General features: G+C 38.9%; 1 protein-coding gene across 10 annotated transcripts in view; it reads left to right on the top strand.

Moving 5' to 3' along the window:
- The window catches only part of SYTL5 (synaptotagmin like 5), a 105599-nt gene that overhangs the window by 36315 nt on the left and 45349 nt on the right, over positions 1-23935 (top strand). For 7 of the 10 annotated variants that reach the window (XM_030476790.1, XM_030476796.1, XM_030476792.1 and 4 more), the window contains exons 4-9: positions 3349-3564; positions 12427-12542; positions 13983-14115; positions 16015-16140; positions 20730-20886; positions 22489-22618. In XM_030476790.1, the coding sequence (XP_030332650.1) occupies positions 3349-3564; positions 12427-12542; positions 13983-14115; positions 16015-16140; positions 20730-20886; positions 22489-22618 (878 nt within the window). Of the gene's footprint in view, positions 1-2074; positions 2205-3348; positions 3565-12426; positions 12543-13982; positions 14116-16014; positions 16141-20729; positions 20887-22488; positions 22619-23935 lie in introns of all 10 variants that reach the window. The other 3 variants (XM_030476795.1, XM_030476797.1, XM_030476794.1) reach the window with 3 other exon arrangements.

The following is a 23935-nucleotide window of genomic DNA, read 5'->3' as shown; positions in this document are numbered from 1 at the left end:
CAGGAATCCCAGCCTCCTGAGATCATTGGGGAAATCCTTTAAATCCTTATTGGGGCAAGATAAATTTGCCTTCAGTGGAAGAGAATCAGGTTAGGGAATATTTAAACAATCTGGACAGATTGGACTAGACCATGATGGAGTGTACGTATGAGTGCAGAGGGAATTGGCCAATGTCATTGCAAGGCTACTGTCAGTAATCTTTGAATGATCATGGTGATTGGGAGAGGTGTTTGAGGACTGGAGGAAAGCAAATGTCATTCCTATCTTCAAAAAGGATAAAAGGAAAACCCAGGGAACTATAGGCTGGTCAGCTTCATCTCAATTCCTGGGAAAGTGATAGAGCAACTAATCCTGGAAATGGCTTCCAGGCACATGAAGAACAAGGAGGTCAGCAGGAATAGTCAGGATGGATTCACCAAGGGGAAGTCATGCTTGACCAACCTGATCACCTGCAATGAAATGGCTGGCTTGGTAGATGAGGGGAGAGCAGCAAATGTTGTTTGTTTTGACTTCGGCAAGGCTTTTGATACTACCAGTTTGAGGTGAGGATGTTATTGAAGTACAGACTATAAGGAGACAGTGGGGCAGCCTGAACTTGCTGAGCTTCTGGGCTGAGAGGGTTAAGATCAGAGACAAATTCTGGAGGACAGCCAGTAGCAGTGTACTCTAGAGGTACTTGTGAATGAGTGGAGGGAAGAGGAAAGCCAGTCCTTTGTGGTTGCAAAGAGAAGCTTGAACATATCCAGGCAACTGAATACAATTTTTTAAGTTTTGAGTATCATTTTAGTGTGGAATCAAGCATGCGACTCTGAGGGGAGCGGATTTTGAAAGTATTAAAAAATTCCAAGATTTTCAGTTGCGTTAGTTGCCATTATTGTGGATTGGTGACCAGATGAAACTCTGGTAAGTGGTGGGTAAACAATGAAAGAACATTTTCTATGCGAAGTGTTCTGATTTGCCCTCTTCTTCTCCAGAAGGTAAGTTGTCCACCCAGTACTAGTAAGCTGGTTTTCCTGCTGAAGGAGACTCAGAACAAACAAGCAGACAGGCTGGGGGAAAGGAAGCTGTGGTGAATTGGTCTTGGCTGGCTACCAGACACCCCCCAAGCCACATTCTCACTCCTTCCCTGACCGGGACAGGCAGAGAAAACGGGTTGAAAAAAGCTCATGGATCAAGATAATATCAGGAAGAATGTGTACCACAGGCAAAAGGGACATGACGTGGGCGAAACTAATTTATTGTCAATTTAGTAATAAAAAGAAAAAAGTAGGATACAGAGAAACAAGGACAAAACTGACAACACCTTTCCCTCAAACCCCCCATTCCTCCAAGGCTCAACTTCATTCCTTGTTCCTGACTCTTATATCTCCCCCCTGTCAGAAGTGGCGCAGGGGGATGGGGAATGAGGGTTGGGGTCACTTCATAATGCTTTTTCTCTGCCACTCCTTCCTCCACACACTTTTCCTCCTTTTCCTGTCTTCCAACATAGGTCCTTTTGAGAGGAGTATAGTCCTCCAGGAATAGACTGCCCTTGTGCGTGTCCCCCATGGGATGCAGTTCTTGCCAGGAGCCTGCTCCAGCAGGCACCTTCCATGGGCTGCAGCTTCCTTCAGGGCATGTTCACCTGCTCCAGCATGGGGTCCTCCACAGGCTACAGGGTACATATCTGCTCCAGCATACTACTCCATGGGCTGCAGGGAGACAACCTGCTTCACCGTGGTCTTCTCTGTGGGCTGTAGCGGACAGTACATCACCAGGCATTTTGTGTTTTAGTGAAATGTAAGTGACCATAACCTCAGTGGTAACTAGATGTCTTCACAAGCAATGAAAGCTCTGTTTGTTACTCAACTGGATAGGTATGGTATCTCTTTTTAAAATGGTGTGATTGAGAGAATTTGGTTGCAGGGTTTTTTGTTTGTTTGTTTGGGGGGGGGGTGTGTTTTTGTTTTTCTTTTAGTTTTTGGTCCAGAACAAGCAGATAGATTGACTTTTGCTGTTTGAAGGCAGGCTTGTTTAGGAAGTAGATCCAAGGAGAGGGTGGTGAAAGTATTGATCATCTGCCTTCCCTATGCAGAGTGGCAATATTGCAGCACAGCTGGCAGTTGCTGTAGTGCAGATCATCCATTTGCATTTGGAATGGGCTGACTGACAGAAGAAGAAAGTGGATGTGTGCCTATAACTATGTGTATATCTGCAGGAAGTAAGTAGGTATAAGAAAAAGTTAGCAAAGTACCTTGATAACTGCAAGAACTGTTAGCGAAGTACCAAGAAAGCTCATGAAGCTTGGGCGGGTTTTTGAAGGCTATGGAATGAAAGAAAGGCCCCTTGGATTGAATGTGGGAGAAGGGTCCAAGGCAGAATGAAGAAAAGACTTTTTCTGCTCTTCAGTAGAGGCCAGCAGAGGAAAAGGCTTAACAGAATTTTTAGTCACGGCCTGGAGAGATTGCACATGCTTTTCATGCTCTTTTTCCAAAAGCTGTCAGAGGTTGAGCATCAGCAGGCCAGGTGGCTGCAGAGCAGCTGTTGTTCATGGGATCCCATGGGAAGGAAAATGCTAGCCAACCTTTTAGCAAGGCAGTGTATCCACAAATAACCTAATTCTGTCAGAGCTTAGCCCCTGGGGTTTTTTCCTGTTAGAAATATAGTAGTTACATCTCACGGTTATTTTGTTGTTAAGGACCCGAGTCATGCCCCACTGAAATTGCAGCTTTCAAAATTAGGCCTTAAAATGCAGAGTTTTTTATCCTGCAGAGTCAGTTGCAAAACTGGTAATTTGCGAGTCACATTATTTAAACTGATATTCCTCCCTTTTTTTTTTTTTTTTTTTTTTTTTAATTGTAGCATCGCAGCATAACGCCACTATCTACTTAGATGTTTTGGTTTGGTTTTTTTTAGACTTTGAATAGCCAGTGCAGAATTGCATATGCATCCCTAGCTAACTCTACACTGGCATAGTATTACGTGCACACTAATTACATGAAAGATTTTCTTTTCCTTTTGTGGATGCACAGGATAGTCCCAGTTTTGAGCTGCTGTCATCCAGGGCTCAATATGACTTGAATTATTGATGAGGGACAAGCAAAGATGGTTTACCAATTGTCCAGAAATGCTCAGCTGTCTGCAGTTACTAATAGTGAGCTAGCACAAGATTTTCCTCTTGACTGCATGTCTGAAGGGTAGAGAATAGATTTATTCTTGTCAGATGTGTGTCAAAAAATACAGCAAATATAAAAAAAAATTGTGCTTGTGTCTTGTAGTTTTTAGTACTAGATCTTAATCTGTTAAAAAGTTCTTAAAGATCATTGAGTCCTGCCTCCAAAATAAAAGATTTTATTTTCTTAATTCTAGGAAATTGAAAAATGAGCTTCTGGAAGTGAAAAGGAAAGGTGGAAACCGTCACTGTCAACAGGACAATAGCAGGGTCTGTGTTTGCTGTCAGAAAAGCTTGGGCTTAATCTTCGACAGAGGAGACCTGTGCGAAACCTGCAAACTCCGAGTTTGCAATAAGTGTCGCGTTGTGGGAACTCATGGGCAGTGGAAGTGTTCAGTGTGTGCCAAGATTGCGTAAGTAATTTTGTGCTCGTGTTACTGTTTTACATCCCCTTACCACAAAAGCATGTGCATAGCAAATACTCAAGGGAGGAGGTTTATTTTGCAGTATCTTCCCCACCCCCCCCCCCCCCCCAGTTCCTAGCCAGTTTCAACCAGCTTGCTTGCTAAAGAAAGCTGCAAGCATCACAGATGTTAAGCTGTTGGTGGGAAGTACTCTGAAAAATGACAGAAAATTAGTTACAAGGCAGTGACAGTCTGTTCACATTATGAAAACATAAATGTAAGCATCCAGTACTTCAAAATTAGCAGAATTAAGAACAAGTGAGGTCTGTATGTTCTGACTGACATGGTAGGTGGATTTGTGAGGAAAGAGATGTAAAAATTGTGAGTCCAAACACTTCAGTTCATGTTTCTATCCTTGCTTTTTTTTTTCCTTCCCTCCTGTATTTGTAGTAACTGAACATCTCTGCATGAAGAGAAAGGGCTGTATTTATGTCTCTATTAGTGAGCATTCTAAAGTAAATTATGCTATGGTGGGAGGTAAAACAAAAGGGAATATCACACTACTTGCAGTTGGAATATTGAGCATGGGGAATGGAGGAGGAGGGTAGCAGATCTGAGTGCTGAAAAAGAGATCAGTATTCTAACACAGGGTATCAAGTCAATAATCAAAAAGATGTTATACGTTCAAAGATATTTATTTGGTGTATACTTGGAAGCATAACTTACTTGATTGATATGGTAATGTGGGATTTTGTAGCTTGACCCAATAAAATAACTATGAATGAAAGGAGAAATGTGTTAAGACAACAAAACTCAGTTATGCATCCTGATGTAAGAACTGGATGGTATAAGAAAAAGACATGATAAAACAATCATGTTAAAGGGAGGAAGAATCAGAGTAATTTCAGAGGGTTGTTTGGTTGATTTTTTTTTTTTTTTTTTTTTGGGCGGGGTTTTGTTTTTTGTTTTGTTGAGGTTTTTTTTGTTGGTGCTCCCTTTTTTGTAGGGTTTTTGAGTGGTTTGGTTTGTTTTTACAGATTGTCAAATTAATGAGGTCAGGAAGATAAAGCTTTTTGTATGTTGTAGTAGAGAATGAACCTAAATTGCTAGTTACATCACACTTCGGCTACCTGGACAGCTAGTGAAAAATTAATACAGCAGGATATGGAGTTTAGGGTTTGTGTCAAACTTTAGCTTTAGAAGGTTAACATCTACTTTTAGCTAGATGTCTTGACCTTCTCTGCAGCCAGTGGGGCACATCCAGAGGATGGTGTCTCACCTCTTAAGATGAAACATGTTTGAGTGTTTGATTTTGTGAAATGATTTTAAATGGGCAGGGGCCTGGCTGAGCTCCTTGTAGTTTGCTTCAGGCAGTTCCCGAGATGATCTCAGTGCTGTACCATTCAGAAATGATGGGGTGCAGGTGAGATGACAGAGTGGAGAATGGCAAATACAATACTAGTCTTTAAAAATGAAGAGAGAAAGAACAAGGAAGTTGTTGACCCTGTCAAGTTGCCCTCAATTTCTTAAAAAATACTGAAACAAATGATTGCTGTGCTGTTTAAAAGCTAAGCGATGACAGGATGATGAGTAAGAGCTGGCTCAAGAAGATACAATGTCAAAACCACTTTAATTTCCTCTTTTGATAGGGTGACAGACCTTGTGAATAGAGGAGGATCTCTTGATGTCTTATAACTTGACTAAAGTTAACCTTTTGATACTTTCTCTCATGACATTCCAATAAGCTGATAAACAATGAGAGTTATACCCTGGAATAAATTCTGTCAGTGTGACTGCAGAACTGCCTGGAAAATTATAAAGCTCCATTCTTAGACTAGTTATGCATATTTCACTGTCATAACAAAAAAAAAAAAAGACAGTGTTATAGAGCAGAAAATGTCCTGGATTTTACCGTTAAATGCTTTAGTTAAGGACTTTGGTGCAGCAGATGAGTTTGACAGTTACACCTGCAGGTGACATCAAATTGAGAGGTGCTACAGGCATGCTGAAGGACAAGATTAGGATTCATAGTGATGCTTGCAATTTAGATAAGTGGTTGGAAGGAAAAGCAAGTGGAGGCTCCCTATGGGTATGTGGAAGTATTACATTTGGGAAAAAGCGCAGCTTCAGAAACAGAATGAGAATAAAAATGGCTTATGCAGCTGTTCCTTAGGAAAAGACCTGGGTATTGTACTGAATGAAAAGCTGAACATGAAACAACAGTATTTTACACTGTAGAAAATTCCAGCTTCACAGAGGGATATATAAGCAGAATTATGGCCTGATGCAATCCTGTTTTATGTAGGGTACCTGACCTGTTTTGTGTAGCATCCTTTGTGTTGGCCAGCTGGAGAAAGTTCAGCAGAAAATAATGATCATAAGCCTAGCACGCAGTATGTCCAGAGTAATGGAAGGATTCAGAAGTGTTTGACCCAGGCAAGAGAAAACTGAAAATAACTGAGTTTTAAATCTACAGAAGGCAGCTGCACTGAGGCATACAGGCTGTTCTACATACTCACTTCAGATAAGCAAAATAATATGATACATAAATTGCGGTGAAAGGATTTAGGTTAGGTGGTATGAATATTGATATAACTTGGAGAGGTTGCAGAATCTTGTTTTAAAAACAGGTTGAAAAAACTTCCCTCAAGAATGATGATGGTAAAGATGTTTTGGGGCTGAAAAATGGATGAGGTAACTTCTCAAAACATACGCAACCTTTGCATCTAGTGATTGTGCTGCAACTCTGTATGCCAAGCAGTGGTCTTAACAATCATCTTGAAAAATAATTCTGGTTGAAGCCTGCCTTTGACTTGTTACAAACCACAGTGTAATTTACTTTGCAAGTGCTAAAGTTATCTCTACATTGGATATCTTTATTAAATAGAAATATCTCTGTCCTTTCTTTTTTTTCATATGCAGTGTTTTTGTAAGACTATAGTGACAGCTAACGATGTGTAAAATGCCTTTTACACTGCTGAGTGTATGAAGACAGATTATCTTCTGTGTGGGCAGTATGAAATGAAAGTTTGAGATGGGTATTTCAGGTAAATCATTGTGTGTAGTTCTAGTTTAAATTCTTCTGGTTCTCCTTTCCTCTCACTTCAGTGAGAAATGCGGGGGAAAATCAGAATTTTTAGGCTTTTTGAAGTATATTTGAAGGAGGAGCTAATTATAAGTTGAAGCTAATAGGGCCTTTGGCAAGATTATAAGGCAAGAAAAAGAAAATAGGAATCCAGTGTTGAGAGACAGTTATTCTGTACGAGTAACAAACAAAAGACAGGAGGAGAGGAAAAATCTTTTAGCTCTGCAACATTGATCTGCTTACAGTGTTTGTGTCTGTCAAATGTTTCACCATGCTGGGGGCTTTGCAAAAAGTGTTAAGAAATGGGATTTTTCACCCTCTCCTTTTCTTTTGACAACCTTGATGAAACATGTTCAAGTGTTTGATTTTGTGAAATGATTTTAAATGGGGAGGGGCCTGGCTGAGCTCCTTGTAGTTTGCTCCAGGCAGTTCCCGAGATGATCTCAGTGCTCATTACAACACATTAATTACATTCCAAAAAACCACTTTCAAAAAAAGATTTAGTGAATTTGAGGAAATGTATTTAAATATGAATAGTGAGAGATGTTCATCTATATAAAACCAGAGATTTATATGTAAATTTTCTTTCAATTTACAGTTACTGAAAAAGGGTATTCCCCTTGAATGTCCATAAAGAGAAGAGTATTGTTTGGTTCCCCTTTGCCCCATAGGAGTTATTACCAGCTATACAAAGTTGCAAGATAAAGCATTTAAAGGTCCAAAAGGGTTAGAGATATCAAATTTCTGCCAAATTCTTAGATCTACAGTTACGGAGGGCAGAGAACAAGGCAGTATTTATTTCTGTGATTGCGTGTTTCATGGTCACATGGTTGTAGTATTTAATGAGGTAAATCAAGCCTGTATGTACTAGTGCACTTGATGAGAGGAAGCTTTCTGCTCCATTCCCTGCATACAAGGAACTGACATCATCAGGGGCTTTCAGACATACATGCTAAAAGAGAAACTTTCAATTAAGGTCACATTTTCCCTTCATCTTCTCAAAATGTGATCATTTGTGTTCTAAATCCGGCATCTAAAATGATCAATAGATTGAGGGAAATCAAGTTCTTTAAGCATCTGCTGACAAGCTGATTTTGCATCTTCATGCTGTCCATGTTTCTCATTACTCTATCTGTGAACAATACCTTTCTTTTGATTTGAGTTCTTCAGCAAAATAAAATACCTAGGTGGCCCAAGTTATTAAAGCAGAACAAAACAGTAGTGGAAATTTATCTTCATCTTTGAAATAATTATGTTATCAGTATTCAGTACAAAATTCATCAGTATCTTAGTAACATTTATTCCTGTCAGCAGCCTAAAAATAGAGGCATTTCAAATATTTTAATATGCAAATTATTTTCAGGCTTTTATAATTTCTTTTTATCTTAGTAGCTTCTAAGCAAGTTTACCTACTTTTAATAGAGTCAAAAATTCTATTTAATAGCCTTACAGCATATTAAATACTCTGGAGTTTATTATCTAGAAATACTCTGTGGAATTGAATACATACAAAGATGAGTGCCTATGTTATAGTATGTTCATGTATGTGCTGCATTTTATACAGCTTTTGGTCTTGCCTTCCCCCCCCCCCCCCCAAATTTTACTCCCAAGGAAGCAGCAAAATAACTTGAGGAACAAGAGAGGGAAAGGAAGCTAGACTAAATTCTCTCCTTTGTTGTGGATGTGGGTTAGGCAGGATGATCAAATGGACAGTGAAGCTGTTTTACCAGTGTGGGTTTTTTCAGCATACGTTGCACACCTTGGAAGGCCTAAGTCTGGGCACTGTTTTGGTAGAACATATACATATTTTTTTTAGTTTGTACGCTACGTGCTAACTGACAAAGAAAAGTAAGGAAAATACATGCACATACTGTGATTTACAGTCAGTATGGACCTTGCCACATTTTTAAACCAACAAAACCCAAACCTGCAAGTACTGATTTGATGTACTGTTGAGTAAATGCCCCTATTTCTTTTCTGACTGAAACAACTATTTAGATGAGGGTGGTTCATTTAAGTTCTGTATCAGAAATAGAAGAAGGATAAACTATCTCAGTAGGAAAGACAGTCTTCCTTTTCCATAATATGAAAATAACATTATTATATGACTGTTTAGATCTTGCTCTTCACTTTTGGATTCAGAATGTCAAATGCAATTATGAAATCCAAACTGCAAGTCAGAGACTTAAGCAATCATTTAATCTGAATTAATTTCTACATATGTGGAGAACAAAAATTGTTTTAATTGGTACTCCTGACATGTATGAATGATTAAGATAACACAAACACTAGTCTTTCTGTGGATTGTTCAGTACATGTGAAAAATAAATCCAGTATCACTGCCCTAAAAATTCAAAGATTCAAAGCTTAGGGTTTTCCCGCTTATTTCATTAGAATGGGTTATTTTTGTAGAACGTGATTTGTTGGGTAAGAACATTTTTGTGAAAGAGGACTGCCAGCTGAAGTCAGAATGCCAAGACTGACCTTAGTATTGATGATAAGGATGAAGGTCTGAAGTGAAGGTTGAGGCCTCTAGACTTGTTTCATGCGACACTTGCAAAGGCTGGCTATTGATGGCTGCTGTTTTTTGCCTTTTTCTGTGGATAACAGGCTTGGCTTGAGAGGTGAAGAACTTGACTAAAACAAGGCAATCCTCCCTTAATTTGCTGTGTTTTCTGCCACAGTTGAGGGAGTTGTCTGTGTTTTCCCTTAGATCTTGCTCTCTTGGTGAAGTCAGAGCAGAATGGGTGTGGGCCTCCTGAGAATAGCCCTGCCAAGGAGTTGGCACCTCAGTTTAAAATGTGGCTCTTATTACTGCTTAATAAGATCAGCCCAATGAAGAAGATGGGCTGTTCAGTTTACCATCATTAGCACAGTTCAGCTCCATCAGCGTAGTGGTTGTTCCACTTCCTTGCCCATTCAAGCTTGCAGAAGGGATTGTTCTCACTCTCCTCTTTCCTTAGGGGTCCAGTTTGTTTGCCAGAGTACACAGCAATGATACTGAACTTCGTTGGCTAAGCAAGAGGGTGCCAGCTATGTAATTAAGGGCTGTTTAATGGTGGCAGGTTACAGCCTGCAGAGGGAGATTGGCAAGAGAAGTATATTGCTTATTTAGCCTTTGCCAGAAGATACAGGGATCAACTGTTGTTGCCCAAATATACTAACCTGTCTCTTCCCTGCAAAGCTTTAAGTGGCTGCAAGGAAGATGAGTACGAGGCAGTAGTTACTATTGCAAAAGGATAGCAAGAGGAAGATAAAGTCCTTCTCCACAGTACTCCTCGCTCACTCACAGCCTGGTGCCAGCCCTCCCCATCTTGCAGGCTGCTTTGGTCCCAGAGGGAGGAATGGAGAGGTTGTTGCATGGGATGGAGTGAGGATGAAGAGAGGGAGACTGATGGTGAGTAATAAATTTGTGGGTGACCCATACCACAGTGGAATGGAGGAGGAGAGGAAGGCAGGGATGGATGCTAGGGGAGGACCTGCTTTCTCCACCAACAGCACCGCCGCTGATCCTTCCCTGTGCAGCCCAGCAGCCCTCAATCCTATTCTTCCTCGCCTCCTCCCACAGCCGTGCCAACCATCCTTCTCTTGGCTGCAGCTCCTTTGATGTCTCCAACCCCCATGACTCTCCTCGAGTCCTTGGTCTTGCTACTGCAGGGTTGAATATCCACATCAGATTACAAAACTAATCTATGGTAAAACAAGCAGACACACCAGTCTCAGCCACCACTCCACCCAGGGGGAGGTCCCCATGGTGCTTGTGGTGCAGGAAGCACCAGAGAGTTTTTATTTCCCTCATCACTATTCACATGTAACCAGAAAATGTAGGAGATGGCTCTCTGAAGACCCCGTGGCAGAGGGCTGCCCCTCTATGAACCACAGCAGCCCAGGTGGGTGGCACAATTCAGGGATGGGTGTGGAAATAATTACAAGTTTTTGCTTGTAAAGGCCTGTAGCTTTGTGTGGGGCAGCCTCTGCTGCTGAAACCCTTGGCACAGGTCACACCTTCTCCATCAAATTAGAGAAGGGTGAAAGTGCTTGTCTGGATAAGGAGCTGAGGAGGCCCCTGTCTGACCTTGACAGACAGCATTTAAGCATTGCTGGTAAGATATTAGGGATGAATAAAATCTCTATCCAAGGGGAAAACAGCGCTTGTGGAGTTTTGTGGTCAAGCCTGGGAGTAACTGATGAAAAAAATGAACAAACTGTGCAATTCATACTGCAGTGGGATATGTCATTTATATTGCAGTGGAATATGATGGCATAGTCAAAGGTCTGAAAGGTTTCTGGATTGATATAGAGCATCAAAGTTGCTGTAACTCTTGGTATAAAAATAACTGCAAAGAGAAATTTGTGCTATAAATGAATTGTGAAAATACACATTTGGAGAAAAACTGTTTTTCGTAGTAGCCAGGCTGTGCATAGTTTCTAATGCAATGAATCCTTTCCACTGCTCACATCTAACAAAAGTAATTTAAAAATTCTGAGTGGAAATGTAGATTTTATTTAATGCCTTGCATAATGACTGGCTGATTGTGATGATGAATTATAGGGTGTTTTGTCACTAGGAGTCTGCAACAACTAGATAAGGCAGTAATCTTCTATTTCTATGCTTAAGGGCACACGTTTTGGTTTTTTTTTTTTAATTATTATTTTTTTTTTAATGACTCATGCATGATTCATTAATAGGTTACAAAGAGCTGATTATGTAAAGGTCTTTTTACCAATGGCAGGATCCTATTCTGTAATTTTAGTATTTTCTCAAGTAAGACTCTCCATTCAGGCATGACTCAAAAGTAATTTAATAGCAAAGATACTGATCAGTGCTCTAAATCCATCTGTAGTAATTTTCATGCCCAAGAGACTAGATGATTTCTTTTCTGGTATAGGCTTGAAAAGAAGTTTTCTTATTGAGCAGTAAGCAGGAACATGTCTGGAGCTAAATCAATTTTTAAAGTTTTGTGAGGTTTTCTGTTTGTTTGTTTGCCTTTTATTTGAGTATTCATGATTAGTAGCTTTTTGCCAGTAACTGTATGTAAGGAAGCAGTAGAAATAGTAATATTTTATCATAGTGAAACTAATTCAGGAAGAGGCTAACAATCAGCATAAAAATCACCTGTGGAAAACAGCAATGTCAGTACAGAATTTCTTTGTTGCTGGTATAGGTATGAGAATTTGAAACCAGAAAAAAAAGCACTATCCAGAACAGTAGCTAAGACAAAGGTTCATTGCTCTGAACCTCTGACCCATAGCTAATTCATAACAGCACTATCATGTGAAGAAACTACATATAGTGGCAGCATATGAAACTTGTAGATGAAAAATATATACAGGTTGCAGTGACCTGGATATAACTGGGCTAGGTCCATGAACTGCTAACTTCGCTGACAGGAGCTTTGGTGGGGGATCTTCTTCCATCCACTGTTGTTTCTACGCTCCTGTTATTTTGGAGATACTAAAAACTGTGAGGTTGAGTAGTTCACTATCCAAAGGACTATGTTATCTATGGAAATCTGGTGAAAGTGGTTGAAACACTTTTTTGCCAAGTAAATTTCTATGTACTGAAAACTACTTTTCATTCATGAAGCAAGACATTCTTCTGCTACATGTCCAGCAATCCGAAGCTTTGCAATCAACTTTTTTACTCCTTATTTTGAACTGTGCAAATGTACAGAGTTTGAAAGCATCATGGTTGAATGATGATGTAAGGGTTTAAGCAGTAGCTTTGGTTGGGCAAGTTTGTTAATGTGCATATGTTTCTGGCTTTTTTCCTTTTCCCCATATAGACAGCTACGGATAGTGACAGGAGAATGGTTTTTTGAAGAAAGAGCAAAGCGCTTCAAGCAATCAAATCTTCTTGGGACCGATGTTGTCAGACAGTCTATCCTACGCAAGTTCCCAGGTAGGGACCACACGAGAGAGATTTGTTTGTGCTTCTAATGAATTCAAACCTTGTTTCCAGAGTGTTTAACTTCTATTTTATTCTTCATTGTTGAAGGTGTAAGTATAATCACTATTTCTATATAAAATATATATACTTCTATACATATATATTTATATACATATAAATATATATATAAAATCTTAATTTCATATTTGGGTATTACTATACAGTGATTTGTCAATGATTAATAAGTAGGAAAAGTATAGTTGAATGAAGAAGTATTTGTGAAGATAGAAAGCTGCTTAAAATTTTACTGTCGAAACAGGTGAACAATATTATTCAGCTGCAAAGCCATCATCAGAGGTTCTAAAAGCTTTTTTTCAGTTCCTGCCAAGAAGTTTGGATATATACAGAGATCTAAACCCAGCTTTTTTCTTTTTTTTTTTTTTTTTTACATTAGCTCTCTTATTTGAGATGGTGGTGTGAAAGAATTATTCCATTTATCTTTTTTGACTCTGAACAAGATAGATAGATGTTAACTCCTGTACTGTGTGCTGGAGCATGGGCTACATCCAGACTACTTGGGTACTTCTCAGTTCTCACTTGACTGTTTTTTGCCTAGATATCTCCAGTAAATTGCATGTGCACTTTTAGGTGCAGTAAACAGTCCAGCTGTTTTGACCAAGCACAGCAAGTGTACCATGTCTGTGAGCTGCTGTGGTACCTTGCATGGTACCACAGGACCACTGGTTTAAGAAAAACAATTTTTCCTGAATGCTGATGCTTCTGTCTTCACTTAACTACTACACTCTACACACAGAAAGCATTATTTAGGTAGTCTGTTTTTAGATGCAGCATTTACCACTTTCACCAGGAACGTGATGAGCATGGGCAGATTGTAGGGAGAGGGACTAGTCTACTTCCATTGGAAAATGCCTGGTGCAAATATATTTGCCATTTTTACTTGGCAAAATGCTGATCTTGCCAATATCAGCATGCTTCAGAAGCTATTATGCAGCTTGTCAAATTGGGTATTTTGTGATTTGTTACTTGATACAAGTATTAAAAAATATGTTTAAGCCATTTTCCTCACACCTTGCTCCTAGTTGAACAAGCATTTCGATTAGGAAAACATCTTTTCATTTACCACAAAAATTACTGTACATTGCAAAATTATATTTCAGGTCCTTTGGTTATTAACTGTTGCCAGTGATAAATTCAGAAGCATAGTTCAACACAAGAGTTGATAATGAGAAACATTTCAACCTACTTAAAGTCTTATTTTCTTTTAGTAAAAGGAAAAGCAAAAGAATCCTCAGCGTTGTTGTTTGTGGGTTTGGCTTTTTTTATGATATCATATGGTTTTATTTAGCATTGAAAAATTATTTTTGTACGTTGTTTCATATGTACTGCCTTTTTTGTGCATTCACTTTTTTCTTCTTTCCCCATCCACTGAAGATACGGTTTCCAGTAAGGATGAGGGAAGAATATTTAAAGATCAACCCCAAGAGAATGAAGAAAAAAGGTCAGATGTACAAGTGTCCTCCACAAATGGGCATAAATCAGTCTTCAGTGGACCTAGAAAGATAGGGTAAAGCCTTTTCTTTGGGAAACTGATAAATCAGACAACAACTGTGTATTGCTGAATGCATTTTCTTTTGAGTTTTTTCAGCGTTCCACATCTGCCTCATACTTTCCAGGGTTAGAAACAGCTTTCATTTAAAAGTGTACTTACTATAGTTAGGCTGCTGTTTCCTAGGAAATGCAGCAGTAATTACTCTTCAACTATAAAAGTATCAGAAAAAAGGCAATTTTACTCCTGGATTTTTCTTGTTTATACTCTGAACTAACAGAGTGTCTTTAAAGGCAGGTTTGTTCAAGAAGCAAATGCAAAAAGTAGTATTTGGAGGGGCTGTTTTTTATGTATATTGGTTGGTTCTGCTCACAAGTCAAGTTTTCCTTTTGCTTCCAGCTGTGCAAATGCAGCCTAATAGTCAAACAGTGCCCCTTTCTTGTGTGTGTGGCAGTGAATAAACAGATACGTTGCTGGTCATTTTGCAGTCTCAGTGACATGTGATGCCAGTTTGGCTGTGTCCTTAGAGGAACACTCACTTACTCTTAGGGTACATGGGCAGGTGCACTGAATATATGATTTCATGAGTGGTATTTGGAGATAACTTGAGGATATTGGGTGAATCGGATGAAGGTTCATATCATGTCTGGAGCTCCATGGACTGGCAGTTGGAAAACTTTGTTTCTGTTGGAACAAGAACACATTTTATTATGGATCCTAAGTACAGGGTAGGTAGATAGCTTTCTACAGCTTTTTTACTTCTGAGAAGAACTGAGTATGAAATTACTTGTTCCAGTGACTCCAGAAATTAACATGAGCGTTTTATCTCTAATGTTGGGAAAAAGAGAATCAGATCACCTCCGGCTTCTCAAATTAAGGTGAAGAAACTACCAGCTTAAGGAATCTATTATAATAGGACCTAGAAGTTGCTCTAAATCATTCTAATTGATAGGTATAGTAAGAGTGCACTGAAGTTTACTTTTCTAATCCTCTTTTCATTTAAATCCTTTGTGAAAATCTATTAGTTGTATGCCCTTGTGAGAAACAATTATTTTTTATAATTGTTTATTTTAGTGGTGTTCAGTGGCCTTTTTCAGTTTGTGGCCTGAAATGCTTTCTGGTGGTAACATTCCCCATAAAGGAAATTTAGTCTTACAAGAATTAGGCTTGCTTTTCCTAGTATATTTTATAGCCTCTCCTAGAAGTAGTTCATTATTCCTCCTCTTCCTTCCTTGCTCCTTCTTCCTCCACCAGGTTCCACGTTCATATATCTCATGAATGGATTTGTTTTAGAAAAGCTGTTTTGGGGCCAACTGCTACTGTCACTTAGTGTCGTGGGATAACTTAAGAGTCTGTCATTGTTTGTAAGTCTATGAAGAATACTGTTACTTTTCAAAACTTAATTTCTTTTGTTTCTCTGTCTTATTAGGCCACCTGTTTCAGGGTAAGGAGGTGATGTTATGTTTTTGGAAACCAGCATGTTGGGAGCATCGATGCATACAATTGTAGAAACTGCAAAGAGAAAATAAATATAGTGTAATTTCCTAGGAGAAAATACACATACTTAGTAAAAATACTTGGTGTATAAACTGTAAAAAAATGAGAGGAATTTACACAAAAGGCACTTCTGTTTCAAAGGTTGAAACTCCTTGTTGAGTAGGAGGGATGTTTTGATGTTTTGTCTTAAAAAGCAGTTTATAGCAAATATGACGCTGCTTTTTTTTTTTTTTTTTTTTCTCCATAGAAATAGGTTTGATAACCAGGTTTGGTGCTGTATTGACTCTTATATCCAGAGCTGTCCGAAAGTCAATCAGATGAAATTAACAAAATGGACACATCCTGGTATTCCAGTCAGGCTGTTATTTCCTGGGAAAAACCTTACAACTTCTAAAATCTTTTATTCCCTGTTTTCATCAGGAAGCTAATTAGGGCAGTTACCAAAGGAGAAATTACAAATGCCAAAGATGAAGGTGAAAGGAGCACAGGCTCAGAAGCTGAAACCCAAAGTCTGCCCAGTGGCAAGTCAACGCCTTGCTCTGAGAGGTGAGCAGCAGAAATCTGGTACAGCTCATGCTGAGATTAATCTAGCAGGGTGTGTCAGTCCTCTATGTTGTGTTGTGTCTTTGAATGCTTGGCATTAATATTACCTGAGAAGCAGAACTTATGTTTAAAACACCCCACAACAACAACAACCAAAAAAAACAAAACAAAAAATCCTAAAAATTATCTCCATCTTCCCTTTCTTTCGTTGTGTTCAGCTTGTGATTGGTGTCAGTACATTGTTGTTTTGTTTTCTGGCTTTTAATTAATAAGCTGTGTACATGTTGCAGAACTGAGGCCCTTTGTTCCAAAGCTTTTCTTTGGTAATGACATGATAATTGATTATAATTTATATTTTCTTCTTCAAAGGCTCTGTTTGCCCTTCTCTTTCCATGATTATTGTCTCAGTTGTCTCTAACAGAATTCCATTTATCATTCTTCTGGGCTTAAGAGATCTCTTATTATTGCTTCTGATAGCATTTTAAAAGGCCAGATGCAACATTCCTCTCATGTCCCACCTCCAAAATGAAGCCAAAAAATAGCTCACATTTTTCTTGTTCAGTTGGATAGTCTATGCTGGATGTAGATTCTTTGCTCGGATGCACACACCTAAAAATTTTACAATCTAGACTGAAAATAATTTTCTGGGGAAAAAAAAGATAAAATTTCTGTAAGATCCAATAGAAATTTCTAACTCTAAAACAGTGCTTCTGGAACACTCCAAATAAGTATACAAGAACACAGGATATCAGGTAAAATGAACATCATGAAGTTTAATTTCTCTGCAGATGAACCTTCTTGCTTAAGCAAGAACTGGCTTCTCTTTGTTGCCTACAATTCAAAAGCCCAATTGCTGGATGTTCTGCAACATGCCTAAAGTTGATAGTGATAATCCTCTTGAAAGTGATAGTTTGATTTATTTTCTTTTTCCACTGGATGCTGAAGCACTTACTCTCCAAATCAGCTCTAAAGCTAGTTTTCTTCTTTAATTCTTACACAGTTCACTAAGTTGTTTTTTTTTTTTTTTCTTCTGAGCTGATTAGACTTTCTGTATCTAACCAGATTCACACCTGACTTTCATGAAACCAGTAGTATTTTTGCTGTTTTTCTGGATTTATTTTGCTTTTCATGGAATAGAGATGGGTGAAAGATCTAAGAGAAAAAAACTCAGAGATCTGGTGTCTGTGCTGCAGAGCTAACACCAAATACAGCTGACACCAAACAAGATGACTTGGCTGGTATGAGCCCTTTTAGATCGTGGGTTTTTTTTTTTGTTTGTTTGTTTTTTGTTTTTTTTATCCCGAAATGTATGTACAAAACAGGAATTTTCATCCTTCTACTAAGAAATATAAGCTGCTCCTCAACCCTTCCACAAGCTAATATTTAGAAAGTGCAGTACCTTCCACCATAAAATAATTCAGCCCCCCTATCAAAAGCATCTCCTAGCAACACTGCTGGGTTACTACATACTTTGGCATAGGGCACAGATTTGGCCAGGTGAGGATGAGATGACAGGCAACTCAATACCCCTAATGTAATAAATCCAGCACCTTGGCTCTGGGCAAAAGCTAGAAATTAATGCTTTACGTGAAAGTCAAGGCAATCAAACATAAAGGCTATATTTATAGACTACTTGATCCTATTTGTCCTTCTAAAACTGTACACAGACCTTACCTGAATTCTATCACCCCAAAAAATTATTTTGCTTTCTTTATGGTTAGCTGCACAAGAACTTTCTTACAGTCTGGCACATCAAAGCAGCTGCACAGATCTCCCACAAGCATCCTTGTCCTAATTCTGGTGAACTCTTAAAGTTACTGCGTAAACTTGGTGTTAAGCAGCAGAACCGAGTAGTAATTAAAAATAACAGCAAAGCTTCCCAGGCCACCATCCATAACTGTTTTGAGTTTCAAATTAAAAGAATATAACAACATCTTGCGACACTGTAGCTGTCCTAGATTTTCCTGCATGTTTCTGAGTTTTTTAATTGCCCTCATCTTTTTAGCTGCATTGCTGAAATTGGTAGTTGTTCACCTACCAACAAGGAAACTGAAAGATAATTTTCATGCTTTCTAAACATTTCTGTTTAAGAGAAGGCAAACTGGGCTAAGAACAGGGAGTCCCAGGCCATAAGTTCATCTCTTCAACTGGCTTATTTTTAGCTCCAGAAAAACTATTTACTGGTTTTGCAGCTGAATGAACTGGGAGGCTGCATCAGGACACTTCTAGGAGAAACAGTATAGGAATTTCAGGCTCAGCTACACAGGCACACTATCCCATCGTACTGAGGTCTTGTCTACCACCTGGAAATGCCTGGCATAGTTATTTTATAACATTTTTCTTTTTTCGTCTACTTAAAATGCATACAAAATACGTTGAGCCTCTCTAAAAGTGAACTGAAATAAGGGATAAGTACAGGAGTGGTCTGTTTAGCATTTGATGTGTAGGGGCTCAGTCTGACTGATGACTCCTGCAGAACCCTTTGTAACATGTTTTCCAATCTTTTATCCCAGCCCACTCTTACTTCTGAACACTCCTATTGATTTGTATTAGTTTACACAGTAAGGAAAAAAAAAATAATCCGTAACAACAATTTTTGTAACAGAAAGTCATGACAGTCCATCAAAAGTGGAGTGGCATGCAACAGGAGTCAGGTTTTCAACATTCTGGCTACTTTCCATTCACTGGTAGGCTTGGAAATTAAGGTGTGTGCATCTAAGTCCAACAGCTTTGCTAAAACGCAGATGACAGCCAAGTAACCTTGATTTTTCTTTGCAGCACCAAAACTGCGTCTTTATGTAAACAGATAGGACTAAAAGTCAATCACAGCACATTTAGTAGGATTTGTTGATCACTGTCTCAGCAAATTACAAAGTAGCAGGGCATGTACATATGAGAAGTGCACATGCAGAAGAGAGTGTTCATTATGTATTATCTACTCTTGTCAATATACTGCTGAAATTGGATAGTAATTGTTAAAAAGTTACCATATGCTCACTAAATTACAAAACTGTGGTTGCATAACGTCTGTAGACAGCCCTGGTGTTTGGGGTTTTCCTTTATTTTCCTTGTTTTCAATAATTCCACCAATGTGGATTCAGAGCCTGTGCTCACTGCTTAACGTAGTGAAGAGTCAGAAGCTGTTGTGTTTCAGAGTGGTTTTTCTCAGTTCAACAGTAGTTCTAATGAAAATTTCCATTGGGGTAAGAAGATTTCTACTGCAGTTGCTCTAAACATGATATGACAGCCTAAACCAAGCGAGGCTGAAATTCAGCTGTTGTTCAGCACAGTGAAGATGCCTGCAAATCTGAAATATTTATTAAGCAAGCCTCTTTTGGCTGAAAATATACTGTAAGTTCCAAAAATTTTCTTCAGTAAATTTGCACTACTGTTGTCCTCTGACACTGTATTTTCCATATAAATAGGGTACAATTCCTCCATCAATTCCTATTTACCAGTTTGGGTTTATTTTTAAGTACTAAGTAGGACTGTATGCAGAACTGTTACTGTCCGCAAGACTTTTTGAGATTCCTGTGAATTGTGAAGAAAAATGAAAAAGTTTAAACTGATGTTTGTGGAGAAAGAAGAGTAGATCAGCCAAGATCTTGTATGTTTATTGCAAATTTCAAATGTAAGGAAAACTTGAATTGGAAATGTGTTGAAATACATTTGAAAATAATTTTCACTGTCAAGAAAGTGCAACAGCTTACCCTTTCTAAACCTCCTCAACGTTCACATTGAGTCAGCATTTTCTAATGGAAAATGTCCCATGGAAAAATTTCTGCCTGTTGCGGTATTAGACAGTAGTTGAGTTTTGGTATAGTGATCACAGGTGCTTGTTTTTATTTTTTAGTCTCTTTTACTAACATGAAATCTGGCAAAAAGACTTCTCTAGCTTTCCTAGCTTTCCAAGCCGGTGAAACAATTGACTTGGGCCAAGAGTCATTATTGCAGTGTAAATAGGACAGTGAACAAGTTGTTTTTTTCTGGAGAGGATGGAGAGCAGATAGCCAAGGATTTTAGACTTTCTGGAGACAGTGCTGGCATTAACATTGGCTGCAGAAGTGGCCAGAACTGTCATGTCACTGTAGTTTTACTTTAAACCAAGGAGCAGCCTGGTAAGAAGTGTTACATGAGTCATCACACCTACTGTTGGAATGCAAATACAGTGCAAAATGAACGTAGAATCATAGAGTGGTTTGGGTTGGAAAGGACCTTAAGATCATTTAGTTGTAACACCACTGTCATGGGCAGAGACACCTCCCACAAGACCAGGTTGCTCCAGGCCCTGTCCAACCCAGCCGTGAACACTGCCATGTTCATGGATGAATGCGGCTTCTGCAGCCTGGAAAAGAGCTGCCCATTTGGGCTTTTTGCAGTTATGGTAGGAGTGCTGAAAACACATTACTTGTATGTATAAAACACAGTGTTTTCCTTTCCAGGTGACCATTTCCTTGCAGTCACACAGTTCATCTGGGGCAATGTTATTCTAGTAAACTGTTACCATGGCTGTTTTCTTGCAGTGGTTTGCTAAATGGGTTGCTTTGGTTTGCTTAAAGCAATAACACTCTAATACCTTCTCTCTATTCCAGAGGGAGTACTCTTTCACTGAACAGCAGTGATAAAGAGGCCACTGCAGGCCATATGAAATGCACTGTGGGTCCCATGAACAGAGGCAATGTTTCCATACCTTCCCTTCCGAGGTCTCCAGCACTCAGCATGCGCAGCATGACTGCAGATTATAGCAGGGTAAGTACACTGATGCAGAGCTAACACTAAATACAGCTGACACCAAACAAGATGACTTGGTTTGCATCAGCCCTTTTAGATTGATTTTTAGCCTGGAAAGGACAAGCCTTACAGAGAAAATTTTGTTTATTCCTTAATTCTGCTGGGACCAGTGAAGATCTTCACTAGAACAAAACGTGTCATGTTCTATCAGTGATGTGGTTTTTGGTTTGGCAGACATTTTTCTTTTGTCTAAGAATTGCAGTTAATGTCCAGCATTACATAATGAGTTACAGATTCTGAACTGGGAAGCAGAAGGATGGGAGTAAGCATTTTGGCACTTCAGGGCCTAGAGTAAGTGCTGTGGATGCTGAGGATGTGACTTTAAACATGCAGAGTCCGGCTTGTTCCTGCTGACTTCTAAGGAAATCATTGCAAGCTCAATACTTGCAGAAGATCAGGCCATACTGACTTGAGGTTCTTTTGGCTTTGGACTGGGCTCTGCATAGTTTATGGCATAACATAAAATGTGTGCTAGAAGCTGTATCAAAATGGAAGGTGGGATTCCTCTTACCTGTTGTTAGGCCTCTTGGGATGTAGGTGGACATGACTGAGCTAGCTGCCTTGGCTGTTTCATAATAATCATCTAGCCAGAAGCCAGAATCAGACACTCTCTTCATTCCCAGACAGTCTGCCTCTTTGTCAAGCAGTTCCTCCTTGCTGTGCACTGAGACATCCGTCTCATTTCAGTTACCCCCCTTAAGAAATCAGGATTGAACTAGCAAGTTATTCCAGTTGCCATGACTTAAGTGTATAAAGAAAGCGAAATTTATAGTCAGAGTAACGTCTTTTACCATTAAAGTTTGGAAAAAAGTATGTAAGCATTTGAGATCAGGGCCCTATTGAATGCATAAATACTTTTTTTTTTTTCTATCTTCCAAATATGTGGTCTAATATATTGTCTTTCCTGATAAAAAAATAAGTTAGTTATATGAAGGGCAATTTTGGGAGCTGTAAATAAATTAATAGTTGTTTTATTTATATACTTGCTGGCCCACAGACTGACTTGATTTCAAGTGCATTAGATTTGGTTGAAAAAGGCCAATCCATTTAATTTAGAAGGAGTTATGTTCTTAGTTATTCCTTTAAAGGAAGGTAAAAGGCCATAATGATATCAAGTATATCAGTTTTATTTAGGGGGTAAGGCTGGCATAGTTTGATTAGTTCAAATACATTTGGGTTTACTCTGAATAAAATCATTATGGTGGTATAAAAAAACTTAGGCTTTATCTTTTCTTGCCTTTTTTTTTTCTTTTGATTTCTAAGCTAGGTAAACTTAATAGATTTGAGTATTTCATTCCCCTCCTTTCACTCCTGATGCATTGCTCTGATTCTTCAGTTGCAAACTCAGAATGTAGGCATGAAGCACATCTTTGTGCAAATTTTATGCATGATCTGTGCTAAGCAAAGCGCATTAGATAGTAATCTAAATACATTCAATAATAGACTGAATGCTAAAGGAGCTTTAGAGTTCTGGGGGCTGATAGAAATGATGCTTTTAAGCTGATAGTGAATAAGCTTGCTTTTTGTATTTATGGGATGTGCATTTTTCTTATTGGTCAGGATGTTGTCTTAGACAATGGCGTGATTATTCCAGCAAGTGAAAGTGTACCTGAAGATTTAGTAAAGAAGCGTGGTAGGAAAGCATCTGGAGCACCTTCCATTGCTGTTTCTAGGGTTTCTTTGTCATCAGGCAAGTATTAAATCTTTTCCTTCTTTCTGCCAGCCTATATCATCAGGAGATTATTAAATTTCATAAACTTCTTCATATTCATTCTGAAAATTCTTCCATTTTCAAAGCAAGTTTATACAACTTAACAAGTTTTATATTTGAAAATATAGTAGTCTTAATCCCAGTAATGTTGGCACAAAGTTAGTATTAGGTAAATTATATGCTCTTAGAATTGTTGTAAGATTTCATTCATAATTGCACATTGTGAAATCATTCTGTATGTGGTCGACTCTGTGCAGATACTACCTATCTGCCATTACATTTCACTCCCACTTTTCCCAGAAGCATATTTGGAAAACAATGAGCTGTCAGAGAACAATTCCCTTACAGGCTTCATGTCCTTTCATTTTTATATGTGATGCACTGAACCAGTCAATTCCTCTGTAATTTACCTCATTACATTGGAGGCTGTTAGGTAAATGAGGCTTGCACAGGAAAGTGCTGCGAGATCTACTTTGCAACAGCGGGTGGACATCCTCCTTTTCCTATCTGAAATAGGAAGCAGGAGTGCCCTGAGCTCTTCTGCTCCTCCCAGACACTCGGTCAGCTTCTTACAGGGCTAACAGAGTGGGTTCAGATACACAGGTTTCTCTCCAAAACACAGCCGGGCTCGCTTTACTTCATCTGAATTTAGCCCAAAGCAGAAATCTAGTGCTGTATCGCATAGAGCTCATCAAAGGACATAATGTTCTTCACCTTAGATTTTAGAACTTGAAAGATTTGGAGTTTATTTGAGAATATTGTATGGTGCAACTCCAGGCAGAGACATTACAGACTTCTATAGGAAGTGAAAATTTTCCTATTTCTGCTACCTTATAAGATAAAGGCTTTCCTAGTAGAAAAGAACTGGCCTCATGTTACCAAAGCAACTGGACACTGAGCAAAATCACAGGCAACGTGGGAAAAGGCCTCAGATTCTTCATTGTCTCCTTGTTGAGGGATCTCAAAGGACATTATCTCAGGAGCTCTAAAGCCCAGGTAGAAGATTAACAGTTAAAAACTTTCCAGATTCCTACCTGCAAGGTCTGTCTATCTTTCACAGTATATTGAACAGTCACACAGAAGATTTATTTGGAGAGGACTAAGATCTTTCTCAAAGACATCTTACATGTTTTATGCCTATAGAATGGTTGAGAGACCTGTAGGACTTGAAACAAATTTGTGCAGGTGTCGAGACTTGTTTGCTGCCCCCTCCTTTCTGCACAGGGAACACCAGTAATGGCAGAAGTACTTTCTATGTCCATCCCTAGTTGCTGAATTCTGAAGCAGACACTGGGA

This window comes from Strigops habroptila, chromosome 2, assembly GCF_004027225.2.
Source record: "Strigops habroptila isolate Jane chromosome 2, bStrHab1.2.pri, whole genome shotgun sequence".
In the NCBI taxonomy this organism is placed as follows: domain Eukaryota; kingdom Metazoa; phylum Chordata; class Aves; order Psittaciformes; family Psittacidae; genus Strigops; species Strigops habroptila.
Note: the sequence above shows the minus strand (reverse complement) of the source record. Positions and strands in the feature narration are given on the sequence as shown.